The sequence below is a fragment of the Halyomorpha halys genome, unplaced genomic scaffold (genome assembly GCF_000696795.3).
Source record: "Halyomorpha halys isolate HHAL.00 unplaced genomic scaffold, Hhal_1.1 Scaffold459.1, whole genome shotgun sequence".
In the NCBI taxonomy this organism is placed as follows: Eukaryota; Metazoa; Arthropoda; class Insecta; order Hemiptera; family Pentatomidae; genus Halyomorpha; species Halyomorpha halys.
In genome coordinates, this window is record NW_027116111.1 from 544,780 (window position 1) to 570,808 (window position 26,029).

The 26,029-nt window shown below is 31.8% G+C and overlaps 2 protein-coding genes and 1 long non-coding RNA gene across 5 annotated transcripts in view; 2 read left to right on the forward strand and 1 right to left on the reverse strand.

Annotated features, from left to right (window-relative positions):
- Positions 1-574: 574 nt before the first annotated feature.
- On the forward strand, positions 575-23,572 carry LOC106683046 (mitochondrial sodium/calcium exchanger protein-like). 2 transcript variants are annotated; one of them, XM_014424252.2, is made up of 16 exons: positions 575-727; positions 3,754-3,915; positions 3,988-4,040; positions 5,086-5,246; positions 7,729-7,896; positions 13,323-13,400; positions 13,515-13,535; positions 13,615-13,695; positions 13,776-13,853; positions 13,931-14,046; positions 14,803-14,935; positions 17,087-17,217; positions 19,261-19,414; positions 19,640-19,720; positions 20,235-20,296; positions 23,313-23,572. In XM_014424252.2, the coding sequence occupies exons 1-16, from the start codon at positions 638-640 to the stop codon at positions 23,538-23,540; spliced, it is 1,797 nt and encodes a 598-aa protein (XP_014279738.1). In that variant the 5' UTR covers positions 575-637; the 3' UTR covers positions 23,541-23,572. The 2 variants fall into 2 exon arrangements, 1 of the variants encoding a protein (XP_014279738.1); XR_010845005.1 differs by lacking the exon at positions 19,261-19,414 and having other exon boundaries at positions 23,313-23,392.
- The window catches only part of LOC106683047 (putative sodium/calcium exchanger 6), a 33,296-nt gene continuing 27,603 nt past the window's right edge, over positions 20,337-26,029 (forward strand). The window contains exons 1-2 of one of the 2 annotated variants that reach the window (XM_014424254.2): positions 20,337-20,829; positions 25,701-25,976. The gene's annotated coding sequence lies outside the window, so the exon portion shown is untranslated. The remainder of the gene's footprint in view (positions 20,830-25,700; positions 25,977-26,029) is intronic. The other variant, XM_014424253.2, reaches the window with a different exon arrangement.
- LOC136797166 (uncharacterized) lies at positions 22,784-26,029 on the reverse strand. The gene is made up of 2 exons (XR_010845006.1): positions 25,932-26,029; positions 22,784-23,543 (listed from the first exon to the last, which is right to left on the reverse strand). It is a non-coding gene; the product is annotated as an uncharacterized lncRNA (long non-coding RNA).

The window sequence follows — 26,029 nt, forward strand, 5'->3', positions numbered from 1 at the left end:
TCTAGGTCCCCAAAAAACCGAAGTATTTTTATAGAAGAGGACTTTTTTTTTGGATAGCTTCAGATTAGCTCACAGCATGCAGTCTCTGGTAAAATATCTTCTTCTTCAAGCTGATCCAATCTTTCAGAGAGATTCGTAGACAATTCTCTAAGAATGTCGACTATTGCTATAATCTCGTTATTGGGTTCAATGATGAAAAACGAGCTGCAGATATTTCCAACGGACTTTAGTCTTGAAGTTCTGAATCTAAACTTCAAATTTTAGATATGTTAATTTTTTTTTTTTTTACCTTTATTACATTCCATTCTTCCATCATGCCCGAGGCGCCGTATACCCCTACTACTACAAACCTCCGCTTAGCACGCCACAGGGTCCACCGGTGATCATAGACAAATTCTAGATGTCTTGAGACCGAAATCGCAAATACTTACTAGTGAGGACTTGGCTTAAAACTTCACTCAACGTTAATAGGCCGATTCAATTTTATATTTACCAAGTAACTTAGTGGTAGGTCTCTAAACGATGTTTTGCATTAACATATTTTAAATAAATTAAAAACAACAGATGCTTTCGTTTTAGTGTTTTTTAAAATGTTTTTCTGTTAGTATATTTTAGTTATTAGTTTAGAACTATCAAAATGGAATATGATGTAATCAATATTGTTCATAAGCTAAATAATGGCACATTAAAATCTGTACATCTTGATGGTTTGATGAAAATTCCGAAGGTAAGAAAAAGAAGAAACATACGATTTATCATCTACTAATAATCTTTTTGAGGGTATAAGATTAAGATTGAGGCTGGTTATAATAGTTTCTGATTCTAAAGTGCAGACCCCTTCATAACTCGCACCCTTGAGGACCCAGTTATTGTATTATTATTTATTTATCACCCTACCCTGCCTATTAAACAATACGGGTGTTCGCAGCAGTGGGTACAACTCATTGCTGCATATGACAAACATTACATAGCTGTGCACACAGCCTACTCTTCCTACAAAATAAATCTTGCTCTTCTACTGAGGCCTTGCTGGTGTAGCTTATTCTCTCCTACCAAGGGAGAAGGGAGTAGAACCCACAGCCTCCACCCCCAGTTATTGTATACTGTATTCCTATAGGAAAAGTGTTCAAATCTTCTTGGATAGGTTACTTTTACTGAGTGGATCTCTACAGTTAACCCCCTCCCTCCCCACCTCTCCATCCTTGCTTTGGTATTTTAAACCAATCTATCATTACAATATATCAGATCACCATCATCGTATTTAGGGTCCCTCCTGTGTCCATTTTCTCTTTAGTCAGGGGTTAGAAATAGATCTTGGTATATTCATTATCAATTGAAATACACAAATTGTACCAAATATTCCAGTCTCAAACTCCTTTTACTTCCTTGGGGCTAGACCCAATTACTTTAGCTTTTTTAGAGTACCCAGTTGTCTTCTAGTTTTCTCTCCAAACACGCTTAGCGTTGTCCTATCTATTTATTTACAACTGTTATAGCCCAGAGACATACGTTGTAGGCTGGTATAGTAAATAAAATAACAAACAATAATATAAGTAAAGGATAACAAAAAAAAAAATACTAAAAAGGAAAAGAAAATTATTAGTGTATAAAAGAAAAGAAAACAAACTAATTGCTAAAATATAACTAACTACAAAAAAAGAAAACTCGGTGTAAATTTCAAAAATACAAATATTATAAAATATTACTATTTAAAATATGACTAGCTACAAATGGAATCTGTAAACATTTCTTTGGGTAGGAATTAAGGAACACAGAAAAGATTATAAAACAAAAATAAAAATAAACTGTAAATTGAAACAATTTATAAAATACTGAATAGAATGGTTGTGAACTAGGTACAATAAACGGCTGTCTCTTTCCTGCAGGATGTTGCCCTTGTCACTAGGAAAGGATTTTTAGTTCACAGGGTATTCGCATATCTTCAATATTTTTCTTTTTTTCTTTATTCAATTCTCAATCTCTGCGATTGCTTTATATAAGTTACATGCCATATGAAGAAAATATCATTCAGTCGCCAAAGAACTCATGAGAGTATTTTTCTCATAATCTATTTCGCTTTGTTTATGTCGTCAGCTTTCGTAGTTGATTTACTTGCCACATTTGTGCAGCTGCAATGAAATTCGTAAATATTTTGAAATACGGAAAATTAACAATTGATCAGTCAAACTACGAGATAACTTGTTGGCATCCTAGGCAATAACTCGACATTCAATGACAAAACCATTTGATTATCTTTATAACTATTTTAAAGAAAATTTCGTTTAACGAAATGCCATCCAGTTAATATTATATGGTGGCGATAATCGATGGTTAATCGTCAATTTTACATTAAAAAAACATGAGCACTAGAGCTCCGAAACTAACGTTGTATTTTAACTTCAGTTTTGAAAAGGAAAGAAATGATAAATGATTTAATTGCTTTGTTATGCTTAAGAAAAGACTTTCACTAAAATTTATCTCCTCTTAAAATTTCTTCATTTTTGAAAGAAATTATCCTTAGGCAGGAATCCACCAATCCTTCCAATACTCGTCTCCTCTCTTATTGTGCTTATAGTTGTCTGAATTATGAGGGGCTCACGAATGAACTTGAAGGAGCCTTATGAATTCTTTATAAGATTTATCCTTGGGGTTTTCAGACGCACTCATATTTCTGGATCTGTTTCTTTCCTATTCCAATCCCCTAAGTAAATAAGAAATAATAAACCTTCCTATATCACTGATCTCCTTGCCTCACGTTCCTGTATTCACTCCACGAGCACAGAGAGCCAACCAATCCAAATTTATATTATATAGTTCGATCTCCCTCCTTTTGGAATTCCTTGCCTATTTCTATCCGTAATGCCTCTTTTCTTCAAGTTCCTTCAAACACCAGCTATTTATTTGCCTCCACCGTAAAATTTAAATAGATAATCTCATATTTCGAAATTCATAGCTAAATTATAAATGATTCATATATTATTCCATTGTCCATATGTATTTTTCCTTAGGGGACTTAGTCCCAGAATAAAGATATTTTTTTATTTCATTTCCTCCTCCTTTGTGGCATTGCTTTACCTAGAAAATAATCATACAGCCTCAATCAGCTAATTTGGTACACACGTGCCTAAATGTAGCGTATATTTATATCAGGCATCCCTTAAACTCTCAAGAGGTAAAAGAGATTTGAAATATACACACACAGAGAAAGAAATTTATTCAATCATGCTGCCCAAATACATCGGGTTGCTACATTACACAGCATACTGATCAATCCGTGACTGGACATATACAAATTTATAAATTACATTTTTTTGATATGATACATATAATAGAAAGATAACATTTTTTTTTCCATACATTATTATTTTACAATTAATATCAGTCTACAGACTAAATACAATATTTTCAATTTATTCTTTATTCCCTTTTTTTTTTTTTTTTCTTTCCCCTCTATTTTACAACCCTCATTTCATTTTATCAACATATTCCCCTATATAACAAATATTAGAATATAAAAAATAACAAAGTAGTAAATAGATAAATAAAACAACAAATAGGATATGCTATGCATGCATGCCATCCCTCCTCTGGATAACTCCCCCACTCATTAATTTCCATGCATGTGGTGGTGGATGATTCCCAGGGAGTCAAGAACTAACTCTAATAACCTTCAATACAGTCTATTATTTTTGGAGAAAATAAATCAAAAATACACGAATAAGATTTTATCATTCACTTAGTCATATATTGTAGGATACATGCCAGTATGTAATGCAAATACCCTATGAAGAAAGATGTGCCTTCGTTTACAATACACATGATTGTGCAGTAGCTAATGCCCCATTGGTCAATCCTTTCAGTTGGGTATTTTGTGAATACCCAGAAGAATGGTCATTTATCGGTGTACTATTCTTGGTAATATATTTATTTGTATTTAAACACTCCTTACAGTATGTAGCTGCATATTTAACTTTCCTCTTTTTTCAGTTCTTCACACTGATTATATTGTTTTATCTTACATCCATACTAGCTGATGTATTGTAAGTATAGTAAAGTAATTAGAATTGATTTAAGCATTTTCAAGTAGTCCCCAAAACTCCTCTCTCCAACAATTGATAAATAATAAAAAAAAAAAATTTTTGATCCTACACAGATATGTCTAAATATAATGTCGTCTACAGATACAATAGAAAATATCTATGGATAGATTAATAAAATAGATTATTTCTATCTTTCTTTCCACCCAGCACCTTATATACAATATAAAAAATAATAAAAATTTCCCAATTTTTTCAATTATTCAATTAAAATATGATTATTTTTATTGACTGAGTAGCTTCATGTAAGGTTTATTATTATAATATATATTATTTATATAAACCAACAAGAGGGGGGGCATAGAATAAGATAATAGGTTTATGTTAAGTATCTAAAGGTACCTTTATATGTTCAGTCGGAATAATAGTCAAATCAACGTTCATCAGATCGTGTAAGGATAAGACGGATGGATTACTGAGAAACTTTTGAGATCAAATCATCCAAAATTTGCTGTGAAGAGATTTGAAAGAAATTTTATTTGGTATTCTGCGTTTCACTTTTTTCTTGTAGGCAAATCCCAAAATTTCTAAACAAGGTTTCTGTTTATTACGAATGGAAAGAGACATTGCTCAAAGTCCTTACTGTTCGATATTCCATTTACTAGTAAGCGTCCGTAGGTCTGTCATCTTGGAAGATTCACATCAGTCTAACTGACATTCCAACTGACCGTGTAGGAGTCCCTTGAGCACTCCAAACTAGAGATAGGTGATTTGATTCTTCTAGATTAACCGATTCACTCTTCGCGGTGAATGGATTCTTTCAGACAATAATCTTCTTTTTTTTCATTGAAAAAAAAAAACTTTTTACTGTAAAACCAAAAATTTCTAACCTTATGCTCTTTATGCAAAAACCTTTTTATTTTTAACAAAAAAAAAATTAAATATCGAATTAAATTTTAATGAAAATGTAAACATTATTTATATCTACTTTACGATAACCTAGTCCAATCCTAAATCTAAACAATGATCAAGATGCCATTTGTTTAAGTGTATGCCCTAACCTGGAGGTAATCGCGGATACCCTCAATTTACCAGAAAGTCTAGCTGGAGTTACCATCCTAGCATTCGGTAACGGTGCTCCAGATCTCTTTTCAGCTTATGCTGGAGCAGAAATGGATCATCCAGAAATAGTCTTTGCGAGTCTAACAGGTAATAAGCAGACTTTACTTTTATGTTTTTTTTTTTTTTTAAATTTTTATACCAGATCGGCCTGGTGGGCCTTACATGGTTGATATAACTTATATTATATATATTTTTTTAACAGTTGATTATGAGGGGGTATAGTCATACAAATGACACCCCTAACTATATACAATGTTCTTATTAAAAGAAAAAAAATAGATAAGAATAATGCTTCTTAATAAAAGAGGAAAGTAAAATTAATAACAAAAAATAATGATATTGGTACACTTAAATAAAACAAACAATTGTCTTCTTGTAGTAAAAAGAAACAAGTTAATTTGAAAAAGGGACGAGAGAAGAAAAGAGAAAAAACATAATAATGAATAATAATAATATGTAAATAGAGGTAGTATGACTATGAATTAATTTTATATTTATTAAAAATTTATAAAAGAATGTCCTGCAGCAGTCTGGGCTTCATTCTTCGGGTTGAGGTTGGGCTTCCCAGGTTGTAGGCAAACTGCTCCTTTAACTGTCGGAATTAAAGTGGAACTTCATGAACCTTTTTTTTATATAATCCTCTATTGACTCCACTTGTAATTCGCGATGCAATTGGCTATTTCTTATGAACCAAGGAGCATTAACTGCGATTCTTAGGACTTTATTTTGAAAAGATTGTAGTTTTTTTTTCTTTTCGTGAATGATGCCGCTCCCCAGACTTCACAGCCGTACATCAGCAGTGGCCTGAGGATTGTTTTAAATATAAGAACAGTTGTTTCTGGTTTTAGTTTGGAATTCCTTACTTTTATGTATTTCAGAAAGTTTATTTTATTTTAAAAATTACTTTGGTAGTTCGGTTAACATTTTTAAAAGTTATGGTAATGCTATCCTAAGTAGCCCCTACATGGGCGCACCCGATCCTTTATCGGGCACCATCCATACATTTTTCAACTGGCATCACTAGGGAATTAAATAAGTTTCATGATAAAAATTTGACCATTCCGCAGCTATGAAATCTAACACAATAAAATCATACTGGGACTGTAGTACTGAAAGACCCATACCAACAACAGGGTGTCTGTTCCCCTAAAAAAAGTGTTTGTTTTTATTAAAACAAAGTTTAGTTTTGAAACATTATTACATTACTGTTTTTTTTTTTTAAATTGAAATACTCAAGGTTCTTTCTGTACAACTCGGAAGTAGAACCCTTATGTTTAATTATGAACTCAATCCCTTTGGGAAACACAAATTAAAGATTGGGGCTGCCCATAGCTCAGTCGTTAAGACTCAGTATTACCAATTTGTTGTCTATTGGCGGTGCCGGTTCGAATCCGGCATAGGGCGTCAACTTTTTTCATTCAGTAGCGGTCGCACAAAATGAAGAACTTTGACCCCCACCATAGTTAGGCAGTATAGGACTCCAATGGGAGTCTTAAACGAAAAAAAAATTAAAAATTGGAAAACAAAGATAAAATCAGAACAGCCGAAATTATTGGTTCTACTTTTTTAACAGGAAAATATACTTTTTTTTTATACATACTGCACTAATTAAAACATGATATAATCATATGTTGAAAAAAATCATCAAAAAGATTTACCTCATTTACAAATTTGGTGATTTGGTTGATAAAAAGAAAGTTCATACGGTTCAGAAAACGCTCAACTATAAACTTTACTAGTCTCGCTTTCCAAAATCGTTACGCTCGAGAAAGTAGTCTGAGTGAATTATTGAGGAAAAATAAAAAAATTACTGAATCGGTTCAATGAAAAACACATTCTTAAAATTTATTAATTACGATGACTAAATTCTAAATCTTACATCCCGGAGCGCGGATTGAAGAGGCATCTCACTCCATCGTTATGTGACTATATCGTATCTATTTCGGAAAAAATTCATTTATAGTTCTAAAATATCTACTCAATAAACAATTTCCATTGCGTGCAAGTTTCTTCTTTATGCAATTAGGGAATCAAACACCATCCATTATTTTTCTTATAAAAACTATTCAGTACAATAAAAATGCTGAAAATTTCAAAACTCTTATTTTGGACAGTTACGCTCAAGAATTTCTCTTAGTTTCTAATTGTTTGAATAAAATAATTTATATCCAAGTTAACCCTCAAAACACTTTATTTCCTTAACTGTCCAACGTTTAGGCCGAACTGGCATTTTAAATATAAATCTACAACTTCAACAATTTAAAAACTTTTAAAGGTTATTCTGCCCAGGTCATTAATATCAATAAAATTTATATGTAAATACAATATTAAGATGAGAGTGATAGTGAGAATAGCCTGCAAAAAGTTTTTAAATTGTTGGATGTGAGGTTTGAATTTATACAGTTCCAACTAGACTGCTCAGACGGTGTTTGAAATTAATTTCTCGAATTCAAATACTCCTCAAATTGTTAACACCTCATCAATTCCTTGCAATAAACCACTGAGAGGTGAATAATAAAATTAAATTAAGCCTTAAAATAGATTTAATTATATTTTTAATAAATTTCAGGATCGGGATTGTTCGTGACTACGTTTGTATCAGGTCTCATTTTGTTCACGAGGCCTTTTAAAGTCGACAAGCTGGGTTTATTGAGAAACGTATTTTTCTATCTTGTCACCTATACGATTTTATTCCTGTGTTTTTATTGCAGATATTACACGCTTACTCATGCATTATGTAAGTATAGTCAGACAGACTACTGAGATAAGTATGTTCTTTGAAGTAATTTGTCACAAAACATTTATTTCATTTACACGTCCAACGTTTCGGCCAATTCGGCCATCTTCAGGGACAATCTACTACAAAAAGTTTCCATTATATGTATGATCCTACAATCAATTCAATTATTTAACATTATTATTTATAATTTACCTTACCTAAATTTACTATGAGACATATCATTTAACCATTTTAAAAAACTCCATACAGGCTATTCTGCCCAGGTCAAAACATTTATATCTATGAACAACATTAAAACCATTAGGTAAACTTATTTTTTGTTAATCAGTATATCTCACATTTGTTTAATTACCTAATATGTCAAAAATACATTAAAAATCACAGTCAAATTATTTCTCTTTTACCACTATTTATACACTTTTATTACAACCTCACTTGTAACCTTCCTTTACTCAGTTCAAGCATTTAAAAAATTATTTATCATAATTACATTTTTGTCACTTTTTCTCTTTATTACATTAGCAAAATTCCTATCAAGGCTAACTGTAATTATCCATATATAAATTATCCTATATTATTTATAAGTTAATCTTACTTAATATCTCTGCATAATGTTGATTTAAATTCCTCGTATCTGTTTTGAAGTTTACTGTGTAATCAATATTTTCAGATATGTAAATGGATTCCAGTATTTTCCTTTTGTATGTATTATTCTCTTTATGTAAAATGAGTGTATTTTCAAAATCAAAAATATGTTGGTTTTTGGTTGCATGTTGGACTAGTTTTGAATTATTTAGTAAAAAATTGCCAGTCTCAAGAAAGAATTTTAAGATTATAAGTAATTTGTCAATTTATTTCAGAGAATAAATAAATAAATTATTAAATAAATCAAAATTTTATACTTGTATACTCTCAACACTTTTTATTACATCAATAGTCCAACGTTTCGGCCATCTCAAGGACAATCTTCAATACAAATTCTCACCTCACATCAAAACTTAAAAATTGTTTTGCATGCTATTCTACCCAGATCATTAATTCTAAGTCAAACACACCCTATTTTCTAAAAATTCATAAATATTTAAAACTTTTAATTTTCAATCCATACTATCACTACCATATAAATAAACTAGAAATAGTCGAAATGGCCGAAACGTTGGGCTATTGATGTAAAAAAAAGTGTTGAGACTATATAAGTATTCAATTTTGATTTATTGAATAAATTATTACCAGTCTCAAGAAATTGAAAAAAATATATATTAATTAATTAATTTACCAATCGATTGTACAACAAAAATTACTTTTATGGACGATAATTAGTACTAGATTGGAATCTGACTAAATATTTTATCAAACTTCAAACATTTTACCACATAATTAAAAACCAATTTCAAATATTATGGTTAGAAAAAAATCAATATATGGCGTAAGTAAACTGTACAGTCTAAGAGCCTAAAAGAATAAAAAACCTTGCTGTTTCACTCCAATTGTTTATTAGTTTGATGAAAACTGTGGAAAGTTTAGAGTCAAATTAGATTACTTTACCAACTCTTAAATTGTCTGTTGGAGAACTAAAAAATGATGGCTGTTTCAGAAGTTAAAAAAAAAAGGATTAGTTTTTTTAAGTAAAATAAATTATGTGTGATTTACTGAAATGGTTCAATTTTTACCTAGGCTTTTCAACGTGTGAAGGAAAAGACATTAAGAAGGAAAGAATAAAGTGTTCATGATGCACCCCCCCCCTGAAGTTTATTTTTTTTTTCGAGAAAAACACCAAAAATGTCCCTCATTTTTAAAACTACTTACAACATTATAAACATTAATAGTATATTATTTAAAGGAAAGTAAATTCCCTAAAATATAAGCCCAAATAGAGCTTTTTACTTTCAATGATTGTTAGGGTGAGGTGTTTTTCCCGATTGAAAAACAATTCTCCAGAATAAATGTTTGCTGGTTCTGGGGATAAATATAAAAACGGAACACCTGAAAATAATCTCATAAAAAACATTAAAATAATAAAGAAAATGAAATGATAAAAAAAAAATTACATCCAAATTATATACAATTTAATAAAATTATATTATAAATAAATGAAATAAAATAGTCACTCAGAGATGGCCGGGGGGCCAATATGCTCATCACTGACACATTTCAATTCTAATCTCATCCGAGATGGACGATTGGTCGAGTTAGTAGAAATAAGACGATCTTGCATTCGGTAGAAACAGCCGTGATGAGCTGGAGGTGAGAACGAGAAAAAAGTTTGACCGCTCCAATCTTTGCCAGTACTAACTGCAGACAGCTTTATCGGTCCCTATCCAGGTAGTAATCCTACAACAGCTCCTAATTGTGCTGTATACTATTTATAATAAATTTTTGAATATAAATTTTAATTACAAAAATCAAACTGACTTGTTAAAAAAAAAAAAAAGAAATTAACGTATATTTGACAAAAAGTAAAAACCAATTGGAAATAAATAAAACTTGAATTAAAAAATAAAAGAAACTACACTTTTGGGCTTTAACAATGATTCCTAAGATATGATCTTTCATATACAATAAGTTTATTTTTTCCAAACATGGAATAATCAAAATATTTTGTGAATTTATTTTGACAAATATCCTGGCGACTGCTATGAACTACGGAGTCTACTACGAAAACAAACGTTATAAACTACTCTGTAGTACACTCAACTAGTGCCAATTGGAGATAATAGACACCCGTACGTCTATTAGGTTCTCTTAGTACAAGAGCCCAAGAGGAGAAAAAAGGCAGGTATCTCACCCCAATTTTTGATTACTTTAATGAAAACTATGTTTATTTAATAGTCAAAACTGATGAGTCTGCCAAGTATAGGTAGGGGGAATAAAAAATGGCGGCTGTTCAAAACCTTAAAAAAACGTTAATTTTTCATTCGGAGCTCTATATCTTAAAAACTACCAACAACACAAGAAAATCTAAGAGAAGATTATTTAAAGAAGAGTAAATTTGCTGGAATAATTGCCCTAAAAGAGCTATTTAAGTCCAATAGTTCTCGAGATATAGCTTGTTAAAAAGTAAAATTTCTTAAAAATCTACTGAAAGATTAGTATTTAGTCAATTTATTTTGAGAAATCTATATCTCAGGAACTATGTGACGTACAGATATCTATTAGCACTAAAATTAAAGCTAGTTTAATGGACTATAAAGAAGCTTCTGACCTTTACCTTCGTAGAAATAGTAGTTTTCATGATATAGAGTTCCGAATGAAAAATTAGTTGTTTTTTTTTATCGCTTTGAAACAGCCGCCATTTTTTATTCCCCCTACCTATACTTGGCAGACTCATCAATTTTGACTATTAAATAAACATAGTTTTCATTAATCTAATCAAAAATTGGGGTGAGATAACTGCTTTTTTCTCCTCTTGGGCTCTTGTACTATCAGATCTTGTTTTTACTTTGAATTGTCTATACATGGAATAAGGGAAAGTATTCCTATCGTGAAAAATTTCGAATTTGAATTTTCAAATAATATTCAAGTTTTGAAGTCCTCTTAGTCCAAATAATAAAGTCTCGCAAAAACTGTATGTTTGCGAACAGCCTAGCTCGACAACCAAAAGTCGTACGTAACTGAAATTAATTATTTATGTCGGATTTATGCCTTGGATGCAACAGCAACATTTTCGATAGAATCGACTGAACGGAATTGCCATTAAATAACGAATTTTTGAAGAACCTTTCTCTAAAGGACCCGAGGTTTTGTTTATTTGAAAAAATAAATAAACAAACAGTTCTCAATATCAGTGATAATAAACAATAGAATAATACAAAATATTAAATAATTTAATTAATAAACAAAGGAGATATAAGAAAAACAGATATATCCGATTCTTAAGGAAAAAGTCGAGACTCCCGATCTTTCCCGATTACATGGGCTTCGTTATCTTTTGTTAAACTGTCATGTTCTTGGCAGGAACAAAATTTATATTTGTTATCCCCCCCCCCATGATAAATCTTAAAATAAGAATTTCTTGAGCTATAGAAAAATAAAATTCTCTTGTTCATAATTTTCGCTATTCGATAACTTCAAGACGAGCCCACCAACATACACAAAATTTAGATATGTACGGAGGGTGCTAAGTGAAAGTTGTGTGATACCTGCGCGATACCAGATTTTTCACAAAGTAAAAGTTTAGCCCCAACATCTAAAAATCAATATTTTTTCAATTAATTTGGCAAATTTTAAGAAAACTACAACTCCTAAGAAAGTACTAATCATAAACTACTTTATAGTGCATTAAACCAGTTTTAATTTAAGTGATAATAGACATCAATATATCTAATAATCCCTGAGATATAGATTTATTCATAAGCCAAATGTTTTTCCCGTACAACTAAAAATCAACATGTTCGTGAATTTATTTTGGTAAATATCAATGAGATATCTTTTAATTGCTTCTCTTTTTCAATCTCTCTCAGCCATCATTGTAATTGATTTAGTTTGATAGTAGATTTTTTTTTCTACTAGGTCGAGAGCCCGTACAAAAAAATAAACATTATCTGATTCTTTGATCGCAATTTTTTGAATCTTTATTGCATTGTTAATGAAGAGATGAGAGTCAGTCATGGTACTTGCAAAAATAGTGGCTGTTTTAAAACTTAAAAAAAATTAATTTGTCATTCGGAGCTCCATAAAAACTACCTACAACACTAGAAAACCTAATAAAACAACATTTAAATTAAAGTTAATTTGCTAAAATACGAGCTCTTGATGAACTATTTAAGTTCTATTGTTCTCGAGATATACTTTTTTATAAAGCAACATTTCATAAAAAAAAAATTAGAAAATGTGAATTAAAAATGTACTGAAAAATGAGTAGTAGGTTAATTTATTTTGGGAACAGATTACGTAACCAGAGTCCATATTTTAGCGAATTTACTCTACTTTAAACGAAGTTCTTTTAAGCTTTAATTGCTGTAAGTGGAGCTCCAAACAAAAAATGAGTGAAAATTTTAGGCTTTTATGGGAATTACTTTTTAATAACATTTACTATATCTCTTGTATAGTCCAGGCAAAAACTGAACCACTTTCTGAAATTGCTACTCCTACCCTACAACTCCTCACTCGAGAGCTAATAGAAATTTTTGCGTCATTCGTGTATTAGTTCCCATTATATTTGATAAAGTAAATTTAAAAAATATCGATTTTCGTTATTTGCGGAAAAAAATATACTATTTTTCGATGCATTGTATCACGCTAAGTTATATTGAACGTAAACTTTAGGGCTCATATTTGGTAAACTTACTCGACTTTAAATGATGTTCTGTTAGGTTATTTTCGTATAGGTCATTTTATGAATTTAGAACTTCGAATGAAAATTGAGTTTTTTGAAAATTCACATGAATTGAATTGAAAATTCTTAAAAAATGAATCAATTTCAGGTATTTTGGGAGTATATGTAATATACATCGGAATCAACATAGCGCACGTTGTGGCTGATAATCTCCTGAAGAAGAAAAGTACGATATTTTAACAGATTACTATAAACAAATAACTGATATGAATTAGTTAACTGAGGTTTTCCTTTTGTTTTATACATGAAAACATATGCATACAGCTTCTTTTTTTTTCAGAGGAAAGAATGAGAATAGCTGGTAAATATAATGTATATTTTATAAAATACACTGCCTCTATGTTTACTAAAAAGTGAATATTATTAACAATTATCGACAGATGAAGAGAAACTAAAGAAGATGGCTAGAGAGAGGTCGCTGTTCATACCTAACAGAAAAAATAGAGCTTCAATGGCAGAAGGTTTTCATTTAAAATTTAATTTACATGGACAATTTTTTTTAAATCGATCAATTCTTCATTTTTTTTTCTTAACGTTAAAGGTATTATATTCAGGAAGGAGGCAAACAGAGTATACAGCCTTATGGGGTTCGAACTTTCCGTCCCCAGATACTTCAGAGGTGAATTGATAATCATAAATAATTAGATTAAACCTGTTGATGAAACATTTCAATAATATCTTTGTATACCATTTTAGGATATAATTGGAATCATTTTAGACCGCTTATTGAAGAATTTCGTGAAGAGATATCACTTGAAAAGATTATTGGCCCGGATCCGCCAGTTTTTCGTAAAATAATTATGATTATTGAGGTACTTAGGGTCTAATTGATTCATTAGTCTTAAGATTTTTAATCACCCATTAGAAGTTTAGAAAAGACAAACTTGAACAAAATTGAAATAAAGTCCTATTCTCAAAACAGTTCATAATAGTGTATTAGTGGAAGAATCCAAGGGGAGAAAACAAAGAAGTTACCTCACCCTAATTTTTTATTACTTTAATGATAACTATATACAGTTAAGATTTAAAATTGATGACTCTGCAGACCATATTTAGGGGAATAAAGATACGAAAAATTCATTTTCTTTTTTTTCAAGTAAACAAAAAATTGTGTGTTAGTTCCTTTCAAAAAATGGTTCAGAGTTTACTTAGAATCTACTTGGGAATAAAAGACTAAGAAATTAGTAATATATCATGATGAATCAATTTCTGATATTTGAATTATATAACAAGCAAAAATGATTTCTTATATCAAATTTAATACTTTGAGTGCTATTTTCTCTAAAATTGAGAGAGCGATATTACAATATATTTTTGATACTTGCACAGCAATCAAAAAAGTTGTTTACATTTGAACTAGTCTTTATCTCTGACTGTTCTTGAAAAGAATGGTAGGAAACATCCAACCGAAGTTTCAGGTTTCCACCACATTCCAAACACTGTCAAATAAAATTGAGTTTGTTAATTAAAGCCATTTTTGCTAAACATGACATTCAATTTCCTGTTACTAGAACGAGAAGTATTGAACATATTGGTTAATTAGTTAAAAATAATAGAAAATTTTTCAGGTACCGATATTAATTGGCCTCAAGCTGATAGTCCCCTTGGTCAACTGCGATGAGAGGAATGACGGTTGGTGCAAACTCTTGGTCATGATTAACTTTTTCCTATTTCCCATACTCGTTTTGTATTGTTTTGATTGTAAGTAAAAATACTAATAACCTCAAAAATAATAAAATAAGGATGATTGTTAATACATGTTTATAGAAACTTGAGTAGTTTCACACCTCTACCGCTCCCGACGTCTACCCATCGGTGATATTTTAGGGATACCTTCGTTTCTAGACACAACAATCTTACACGCCCATCATATTCGCAACAAAGCTATCACCTGTATTATATTTACCGAGTGTAGTTCCCTAAATTCGAGCCCTTCTGTGGCCGAGAAAATTAATACATCTTGGCTGCCTCATCACTGCAGCAGCGCCGGTTCAAATCCCGGGAGTTGATTTTTATTTCGTGGTTGTCCCTTAAATGAATAGTTAACCCACCACCGTGATTAGAATAGGTTGGTTACCTGTAGATAATGTTACAGTTGCCATGGTGAAATAAAAACACTGGCGATATCTGCGTAGACAAGGGGTGTTATGGTTGTCATGGTGGAAAAAAAACACTAGCGATATGACTACTTCAATGGACGGTCATTAATACTAGAAATGTGGATATAGTGTAGCGCGTGACAACGTTTCTTCAGCCCGTCCTGGATTGGAGAGCGGTGGCAGGGGCCATCTTCATACTTCTGGAGGAGGTGAGACGGTGACCGGAAAGGAAATATCGGAGAACCTTGTGTTCTGCCAGGAGTACGTGGGATTCGAACTAAACTTTATTTTGAAAGGAATATGGTCCGGGTGCGGTAAAAAAAAAACTCAAATAGTAGAATTATACTATTTTATTTGGCTCAATAAAATAGTATAATTCTACTATTTGAGTTTTTTTTTACCGCACCCGGACCATATTCCTTTCATCTTTACACACGGTCAATCAATAATCTTCCAGTAAACTTTATTTTGTTTTATTTTATATTCCTCTTTTGTATAATAATGTAAATTTAGTTAATAAGGTTAAGCATTTAAGTTAAGCATTTAAGTCAACCTTTAATTGTTTTATTGATTGATAATAATAATTTTTTTTTTCCTTTTTCATTCTGTGTACATATATTTCTTCTTATTATTAAACTTTTGTAAATGTAGTTTTGCTGTTCTTTCTTATGTATGTACACTGCTTTCAACTTGTTAATTTACCTATTTTTTTTTTGTTTTGTTCACTTAATATTACGATAATTCAACAGGTGGGAGGTAACACCCCTAGGTTTTCTGTTATCTACCATCTTACCATGTTATCTAAAATCTCGGGTTAACCCATTTTTTTTCGGCCTCTATACTTTTCATGATACTTTATTTTAAAGAACCTTATGCCATTGTTCTCCCTTTAGTGAAAGAGAGCATGTTTCCTATCTGTAAAGAACATTAGGAAAGATAATAGTTTTGTGAATTCTGACTTTTAAGTTTCTGGACAGAAGATGTGAGTAATGCAATTTCGAATTTTAAAAATAATAAGTATTTACGCCTCTAATCTCGCTTTTATTTCCTTATCAAGTTCGTTTTTTCTAGTTACCTGTTACGTCTCCATTCAGATTAGTACTATCATTTGGGAATCACAAGGAACTTAAATAAGCATTGTCCTGGGATGAAAAACACACTCTATATTTGGAAAGGTTACATAATGTTATATTGTAGATAGATCGATACGAGGACAGATATAGTCGATAGATCGCTTTATAGCATTACCGTAGAACCTTAATATTTCCAAGGTTATAATATGTGGTTCCCCAATCTGTAATCTGTTCCCTAACGATTGACGTCAGAAATCTCGTTTTATCGTGTTTATATTTTGTATTAATTGCTAATTATAATGCGTTTACTTGAAAAACATAATTTAATATGCTGTATTAATAGCATTTAATTTTTTAAAAATTAATTCTTATAACTTCATAATTTTGGATTATTATGTATTTATTCGTGGATTTACTTGAAGGGTAATAAATACTAATGGATTTACATAATTTGAGAAACCTCAAAATAGTTGTATGAAACCGTCCATTTCTTCCTACTCCCGAAGACACCAAGGTCCCCTATCCCAGATTTGGCCACCTATTCTGACGCTACTACCGATCAAGAATACAAAATAATCAATCATAAATAGTCCAGTAATTTCTATCATATATATTTATAAGCTTATATTTTTGAGTATTTGTAAAACTTATATCATTCCCTTCAAATTTAACTCTTCCAGATGATGAAATAACTGTGTCGGCTGGCCAAGTGAGCGTTGGGATATGGTTTTTCGGAATTTTGGTAGGCATACTTTTTGCCACTATACTATTCTTCATTACTGATACATACTCAAAACCAAGATTCCATTGGGTAAGTATCATATCCAATTAGTATCCTAGCAAGTAGGTGGACCATTAGATATTAGGATACAGGTGCTTAGAGTATTTTAATAATAGTACTTAAATATTCGATTTTTCACATTCTTTCGGTTTTCTTGTTTTTTATCTTCATTAAATAATAAAAAAAAATTCAGTTCTCTTTGGTAGCAATATTAATCAATGGATAAATGCAAATTAGTGAAGAATTTCATGAATAAATATAGGAGAAAAAATGAAAAATAGAATCATCAGATTGGAACAGGAAAAGCCATAGACCCAATTGCTATAGTTCCATTATCTTTTGTTAAACTGTTGTAAACTTGGCAGGAATAAAGTTAATATTTGTTTTTAACATTTATATAAACCTATAAATACGAAATGACTTGGTAACAGAACTATAAACAATTTTTGTTTCAAATTTTATAAGCCTGAAATGGTTAAGTAAAAGTAGTGTGATGGTCCCACTTCAACATTTTTTCTTTTCTTTTAGATTTCACCCCAAATCCTTGCGGTAGTTATGGAGCCAACTAAAAATATTTCTAAATATATATCGTGGAATGTTTGTCAAAAGATTTTTGAAAAAATAATATATGATACTGTCCTACTGATTATTCAGTATCCATAATTTTTACTTTTTGGCATTAAAAGGACCAAAATGAATTTTCTTTCAAGTATGAAGCTCAATATCCAAATGAGTGTTTCAGATTCTAGAAAGAGTGGCAGAATATTTATAAAAATCTGAGCCGGCAAGTTCATTTCAATCGTTGTCCTAGAAAACTGTGGTAAGTGGCGGTAAGGAGTGTTAACAGGTTTAGTGGTCCTCAAGAATCGATGTTAAGGATATATATATTTTTTATTTATTGCTATTTACAACTGTACATTATAATACATTTAGAAAATTTTTATCTCTGTTAAATTGCAGTGTCACAGGCGTATAGAGAAACTGCCCATTGGTAGCACTCTAATGACGTTTTACATTAGCAGGTCTCCTGGCCATCTTCTTTCCAGGCACCTCGGAGGATTGTCAAGAATGCAAGAGGAAGCAAGATTAGAAACTAGTGGGTTTGGGTGGTTAGGGAGTTTATATGATGGAAGGAGTAATATCGGGTTCGGGCTAGACCAGTTACATATGGAATATTAAGGTCTTTATGTGTGATTTTATTTGTGACAAAGTAAGAAGCATTGAGGATTTTACAATGCAATCATTGGATACAAGAGGAACTCCAAGGTTTAGTGGATCCACAATGTCAACTCCTTATGTCCAGATTGGCCTTATTACAATCATGTAGATCAGTCTTTTGTAATGAATTGGAAGTTTAGACCGTTTGTCCAGTAAGTGCTGTAATAGTCGAAATCGACATGCAGTTTCCTGTCTTTTCAGTCTTGTGTGAGGATTCCAGGTTAGTCCTTTGTCCAGATGTAATCCTAGGTAGCGGATCTGTTTCACAGGGGTAAGATCAACATTATTAAAGGAGACTTAGGGCAGTCGGTAGGTTTACGACGAAGGGTAAAGGTGATTTGATGGGATTTGTTGGGGTTAAGGATATGAAGTGTTCTTTTGACAATAACTAACAGTTGCAGATCAGAAGTCAAGAATAGAGGATGGCAAAAATCAAGTCAAACCCAAAGGCTTACAATCCTCTGAAAGATAGGGAAGCAGCTAATTTATTGGATTTGAAGAAAAAATTTAGAATGGATAAGATTTAAGACTGTTGGTATATTTTTAGTGTCAAAACCTCTAAGGATTGTCTGCATATTAATGCAAAAGTCCTTACCTGCATATTTATGACACAGTTATTAATACCAAGAATATCTATTTAATTAAACTTAATTTCTTCTTAGTCCAGTATTCTCACTAAATAGCAATAAAATAAGACAAATTTTACTGTCAATAAATAGTTATATTCTTTAAATTTAATCTTTGTTCAAATGCTGCTACGAAAATAAAAATAGAATAAAGTTAGTTTTTATATTATATAAATGTCCCTCAATTACTCCACTAAGTTTAATTGTGTATAATGAATTTGATTGTTAGCTATTAGCCTACCTTGGATTTGTCTGTGCAATTGCTGTGATTCGCTTTGTTTCTGCACAAGTCATCTTTCACCTGTCAATTATAGGAGCCAGGTTTACAATCAGTAGCTCAATTTTGGCAATCACTCTTCTTTCTTGGGGAAATTGTTTAGTAGGTATGTACATGACAATAAAAATTTTTATATTTTATTCAATGGAATGTTTTAATTATGCAGTTATTTTGTGTGTAAATCCATCAACATACCATATATTTTATCTCTAAATATCTTCAGTTACAATATTGAACACAATCTATATATTCCAAGATTTTAATAAATGAATGTTGAAGATTTTCACATATTGTAGTTTAGAAATTAGCTATTCACAAATTTATATTTCAGATTGTGTTTCAAACACTGCGTTAGCGAAGCATGGATTGCAAAATATGGGTTTTGCCGCTTGTTTTGGTGGACCTATGTTCAGTATCCTTTAACAATACCTTAGTAATTATGCATGAGAAATTTTTTTTTTACACCTCAAAGAGAGAGGCCAAAAATTCTTAATCTGTTTGGTAACACATGTGACTGGTAACATATAGTCATTTTTTATTAGATAAAGAATGTGTAATGTAAGTTTTTTGGATATTAGAATAAATCTACGACAAATGACATTTAGATTAAAAGCTTCAGACAAGTACTATAAATTGCTTATGAAATGATTATTCGACCAGCACTAAAAGCTGTATATGGAATTATGTACTCACATATTTATCAATAACTGTGTGAATTCATGTAATGAAAATAAATGCTTTAGTTTACTTTTAAAAATAAGAAACATGACCGGTCTTGCTTTTTGATATTTAAAATAAAAGGACTTATTAAAACAACTCCTTAAGTAATTAGTTTTTAGTTTTATTGGATAATTTTTGAAAATATTTCAGTAAGCATCAACATCTAGTGTAATCCATACCTTTCGTTTTCTTAACTTATCTACCAGATTGTTCACTTGGAGTTGGCGCAATTTCAATAATTGTATACCTGAAAGGAATACCGATACAAGTATGCATAAAATAATCTATATGAACATAGATCATATCAATTACGTACATCAGGATAACAAACGGAGGAAAAATCTAATGGGCAAGCATGATCCTGTCCAATCCTCCTAGGACAACCATTGGTCTAGAAACAGTACTTACTAACAAAGTACTGAAACTCTTCAATGGCTGTAGCAGTACTTTGCTTCCTTTTCTTTTTATTGTTTTTATTTGTTACAAAAGTCTTTTAACAAAATTGATTAAAATAAGATAAAATTTAAATATAATAACTGGTCATGAGTTTTCATAAAAAAAAAAATTGAATGGCGCAAGCCTCCATTTTGGAAACATATGACCTAAACCATATGGTCAAAAAGTTGAAAATATAAAAAGATGTTTTTTTCATTATTATAATTTATATCTCCAAATTCTTTTTCTACTGGAAAAATTGTTTCAACTATTAAGGACCAGAATCTAGTCTTATCAGTAAAAGTGGAGAATGATTGTTTGTCAGTCTGGTTTCCACCATCCTGACCTGCACCTGAAGCATTGTTGGTGAGTCCTTTCCAAATTTTTCCTAGTGAATCAATTATACCAGATAACTTTAATAAATACAGTGTATTTAAACATTTAATTTTTTAAACCATTAACATAATTAGAAGAGAGCCAACTTAAGTGATCTTAAATAAACACAATTGTTCATGTTCAAATTAAAGTAATTATCTGAATTTTAATAAATTTAAATGAAATTATTATGTACTGAAGATATTATGGCCTCAAGTACCTTTTAGGACTGATTTAATTAATATTTATACTAAGCATTTATAATTAATTGTGATGTTGATAATCTTTAGAAATCAAATTGAGTATTGAATCTTAGATGGTCTGTACAAACTATATGTTGAATAAATACATTTTTATGGTGTTCTTACATTTTCACTTAAAAGAAAAGTATATAAAAAGTATTTATATTTAGTGTAAAAAGTACTACAATACTTCAGATATTTAATCTTATATAGTCCTTTTAAAATATTTTATTATTGTATCTTCCCATTCTATTATGAACTATTAGAGTAATAAAAGTAGGCAAGCACAACCTAATTCAAATAATTAATGGTCAAACTATGAATTGATTTATTAAGAAGGTAGTCATTCAGAGCTGCCTTATCCCCTGACATTGTTCTTTTTCACTGCAACTATTTAGTGATGGAAAAAAAATTTAAATCATGCTCATTAAAGAGGCCTAATTAGAATCCAAGGTAGTTAATATCATATCTGTCTCTACTTTAGCAGCAAGAGAACTACTATACAGGACTACTGTAGCTGGTCTTCAAATTAGGCTTGTGGAACTGAAATCTATTGAAGGTGATATTGTGAGAAGGACCATTGAGATGGAACTGATGTAAAGTGACTATCCTTTAAGATAGTTCTTCTCCACCATCCATCTAGCCTTTAGAGCTCATTGGGTCTTCTTAGACTATTGGGGTTCGCAAATATTTAATTGGGCATGGCATTTGCACATAAGCTGCATATCTTTTCGGGTAGAACATTGACCTCTTATATCTCCCAGTTTTGGTGTTCTGGAGACTGCTGGATATGTCCTCCTGAAGGAAAGTGGATTCCCAAAGCTGATAGGAAAGGAATGGGTACTAGAAACAGTTTGCAGAATTCATTTACAGGTGGAAAACATTGGTGGGCTGCTTCTATCTAGGAAACCCAAGCAGGAGGTCGGAGATATGCCTAGAGTACTCGAAGACCATAATAACAATGAAGGAGACATCCTCAATTCCAGAGGCTATGAAGAAATAAATAAAGAGAAGATTAGATTCAATACGTGACCCGGAAACCTATTCTTCCTAAAGGCAAGGCAGGAGAAAGAAAACTATCTTCCCTTTATATTTGAACACCACAATTCGCACCCCAAAGTTTCTTCAATAATACCTTAAGTTCTTCACGACCCAGAACTTGTAAACTTAATCCTTTGGCCATCATAACAATGAGCCAGAAGAGTCAGCGATCTTGTCAAGTACCGTTTTCAGACTTTACAATTACTTTTTCTTTACTAAACTACCACTGTTCAGTTGTTAATTCATGCACTACTACCAAGAGAAAGAGGGTCAGAATCGGAATAATTTGAATACTCGAAAAGTGGGGAACTTGACAATTTGGGAATCTACTGCAAACAGAGAAAATTAAGACAATACTCAAAGGTGTTACTTATAAATTCTACTAAGAGAAGTTAGTTTTTCAATAATTTTAAGTAAAGAGCACATGCCAGATAAAACTCTCCGGAGCACCGGAAATTTTGGAAATCCAGTCAAAATTGTTGGTAAATTTCAGATTTTGCATCTCTGCCAATAAGTTGCAACGATCGCTACCGCACCCATGACGAGAATCTATTCGAATTTATTTTATTTTTTGGTCTAATTCAAGTTTGTGGGAAGTCATTATATCCCAATTGAAAGTAATGCCTTTCGTCAGTAGTTATATCTTTATTTATAAAAACAGATACATTGATATAATTATTTATTTTTCGGAGTAATAATCTCTGTCTCCAGAACTGAAACTATTATATCTGTGGTTTGGAGGAACAACTACCAATGTCCAATTTTATAGGTTTCTGGTTTTTTTATTTAGTAATGTTGCCTGTCAAAGATTAAACTTTTACATGTAAAAACAAACAATTTTCTTTTCTTGGAAGTCAATAACTAGTGCTTTTTTAATATAATAACATGTATGTTGTCAGATATATCTCCATCCTCATTTCAAAATAACCTTCAGTTATTTTTTCTAAATGTTTATCCATATGGCCCTAGTTGTGGTTTCGCAAGCCATAGAGATATACAAGGCTTTCATTTATATACGTTATTTGCCTATACAAATATATTTATGTTTCTCCTCAGCTGTTTACTTCACTGAGTGATTAAGATAATGAAATGTTTGTTTTATTCAATTTTCAATCAACCTCTGACCATTATTTCTATGGTACATATGTACATAGCCACCTAATGTTTGTTACAAAATGTCGTCTATTTCAGGCATTTTATGGACACGTTGCTCCAGTAGGATCACTCTTCTTGTTCATATCGCTTCTGTCAACTCTCATCTTCATACCAAGTTTGAACTTCGAAGGAAGAAGGTTCTTCGGAATTTACCTTATTATGCTTTACATCACCTTCATGATCCTCTGTCTTCTAATGGAAGATACCATTCATGCTTTTGGCACTCAGTACTTCAAAGATCGGGCATCCGCTGATAAAGAATAATTACTAAAAATAAATAAATAATTTATTTTGAACCTCAATGTCTTCATGGGCACATTAATATATTGTGTTAACTTAAGATTCATAAATAAGAATTTACTCAAATCAAATACAATTGTTGAATTTAACTGCTAAGATGAAATCAGTTAAAGATCACTGGATCTAATCGAGGTGTTTTTTTATATATAGTAAAACTTGTTTATATGTTGATATTATATACACTTTAAGATAATCTTGACAAATAAGTAGTTAAGACATGATTGTGCATATTCATTCTAAAATCATAAATTAAATCAAAAGAGTCAGAATATGTTTGTGAACAAATGACTATGACATAATATTAAAGTAAAAATACTTATCACATTCATACAATATTTCAACATTTTATCTCCCACCCGTGTGAGGTAAATCAGGGCACTTAATCCAAGTACATCTCTCCCACTGCATCATTGGCACTTAACCTGACGAAGTTGTATAAGAGGGCTAGTATGGGCTCTGTAAGGCCACAATCATTTTGAACACAAATGGAGTGATCCTTCAGATTAGTCATTACCAGCACTCTCATTCTTATCATTCACATTTTATTTTCCAGTAGATCTTATAGCTTCTGCCATTTCAAATTTTAGGAAGGTGGAGGGATCCAGAAAAGAAAGTGTGAAATAAAAATCAAATATAGATTTTTGGGAAAGGGAATCACTCATCTCACGAACCTGTACAAAATCCTGTTTGATGCTAAGATACTTCACCGATATATGGAAATATGCCATCCTGTTTCTACCCCTCAAATCCAATAAGTTAGGAACAGAGACGGATTACTAAAGGCCCATCAGTCCGTTGCCTCATCTCACTAAGGTTTAAGAAAAAATCATAATTAATTATCTTCGGGAATGTTGTGATGACCACTCCGCAATTCATTAAGCAGGCCGACTTTCAAGCTCACCTCAGCACAGAGCACCTTATTCAACTCCAAACTTAAGCAAATACAACCTACGACCGGAATGAGGTAACGGCCATGATTTCCATCGACTGCACAAAAGCATTCGACTCTGTGTCTCAAAACATTCCTTGCTGTTAACAGGACCTCAAATGCCCGTAACAGTTCCTCAGTGTGATCGCCTCTTTTTTTGGCAGTAGGAACATCGTTTGCGGTTTTTAATGATCATTCAACATCTATTCCACTGACTTGCGTAGTGCCACTGGGAGCAGTACTCTTACCAGCTTTTTTCAATCTATACTGCTGATGTAGTCGACAAAAACTACAGAAAGGCAACGATCGCCGCTCATGCTGATGACATTGCCATCTACAATAGCAGTATGAACGCCGAGACAGCTCTACATCAGGCTAAAATAGTATGCTCAAAAGTTGAGCAACCTGAACATCTCAGTAAATTTAGCTAAAACGGACTGTGTTGTGTTCGCGCATAACCAGTTCAAGAGATCAAGACTACCGAAGACTCTCCATGTAAATGACTCGGTAAGGTCACCTTCCAACTCCATAGTATATAAAAGGCTTGGCCGTCATCTCGAGCTTTCTGCCCATCTTTATCAGAAGACGAGGACGGTCAGACGAGAATCATACCGACTTAATCACCTCCTCACTTCTCCGACTCTGTCACTGAGACTGAAACTACAAATATACAAGAGCATTTTGAGTCCGGCACTACTATATGGAGCACCGTTGGTTACGCACACATCAGATGGCACCCAGCGACTCTTTCATACCTTTCAAGACTCAAAATTGTCAAAATGCACTGAGGAAAATTGTCCGAACGACGTCGTGGAAAAAAAAGAAAAAGCCTGCGGAACTCGACCAATTATTCGACCTACCAACAGTGCCGGAGTTTCGGACTCTTAGCCCATCCTCCCTTCCTGCGAGGTGGCAGGGCAGGAAGGGCCCCATAAACCCTGCCAACATCACTCTACCTTAAATCCCTTCTTCTCTATTACCCCATTTCCCATCCCTTACTAATTTTCGCTTTCTATATATTAGTTATTATTTACTTATTGTCATTCATATTTAATTCTTATTATTTGCTCTTTTTCAACCATTAGCGGAGGCCCCTCACCTCCAAAGATTAAGTATCTCACTTGGACTATTTCAATTTGATTTATGTTTCTTTTACGTAATGCAGTTTATTAATTCATATTTTATTTTTCTGTTAGAGAGATCTGAAGAAAAAAAAGCGGAGTTTATCAAACGCCGTCACATCAGATTTTTCGACTCACTACAATAGTTTCGTGAATCGAATGAAACTAAAATTAGCCCAATCGAAAAATCAGAAGAAGGAAAATATGAGATAGAAAGGCAGATTGGGCTGAAATTAGTTTCATTCGATTGAGCACCTAAACAAAAATTCCATTTTTTAATGTGATACAAAGAAAACAATTACGTACTTAGGTACTGAGGTTTTCCTCCGATTTTTGAACCATCGTGTGCCGGTAAGAGCTTTGCTACATTTCTATTTTTTTGTAACTGCTGTTTTACATTTTAA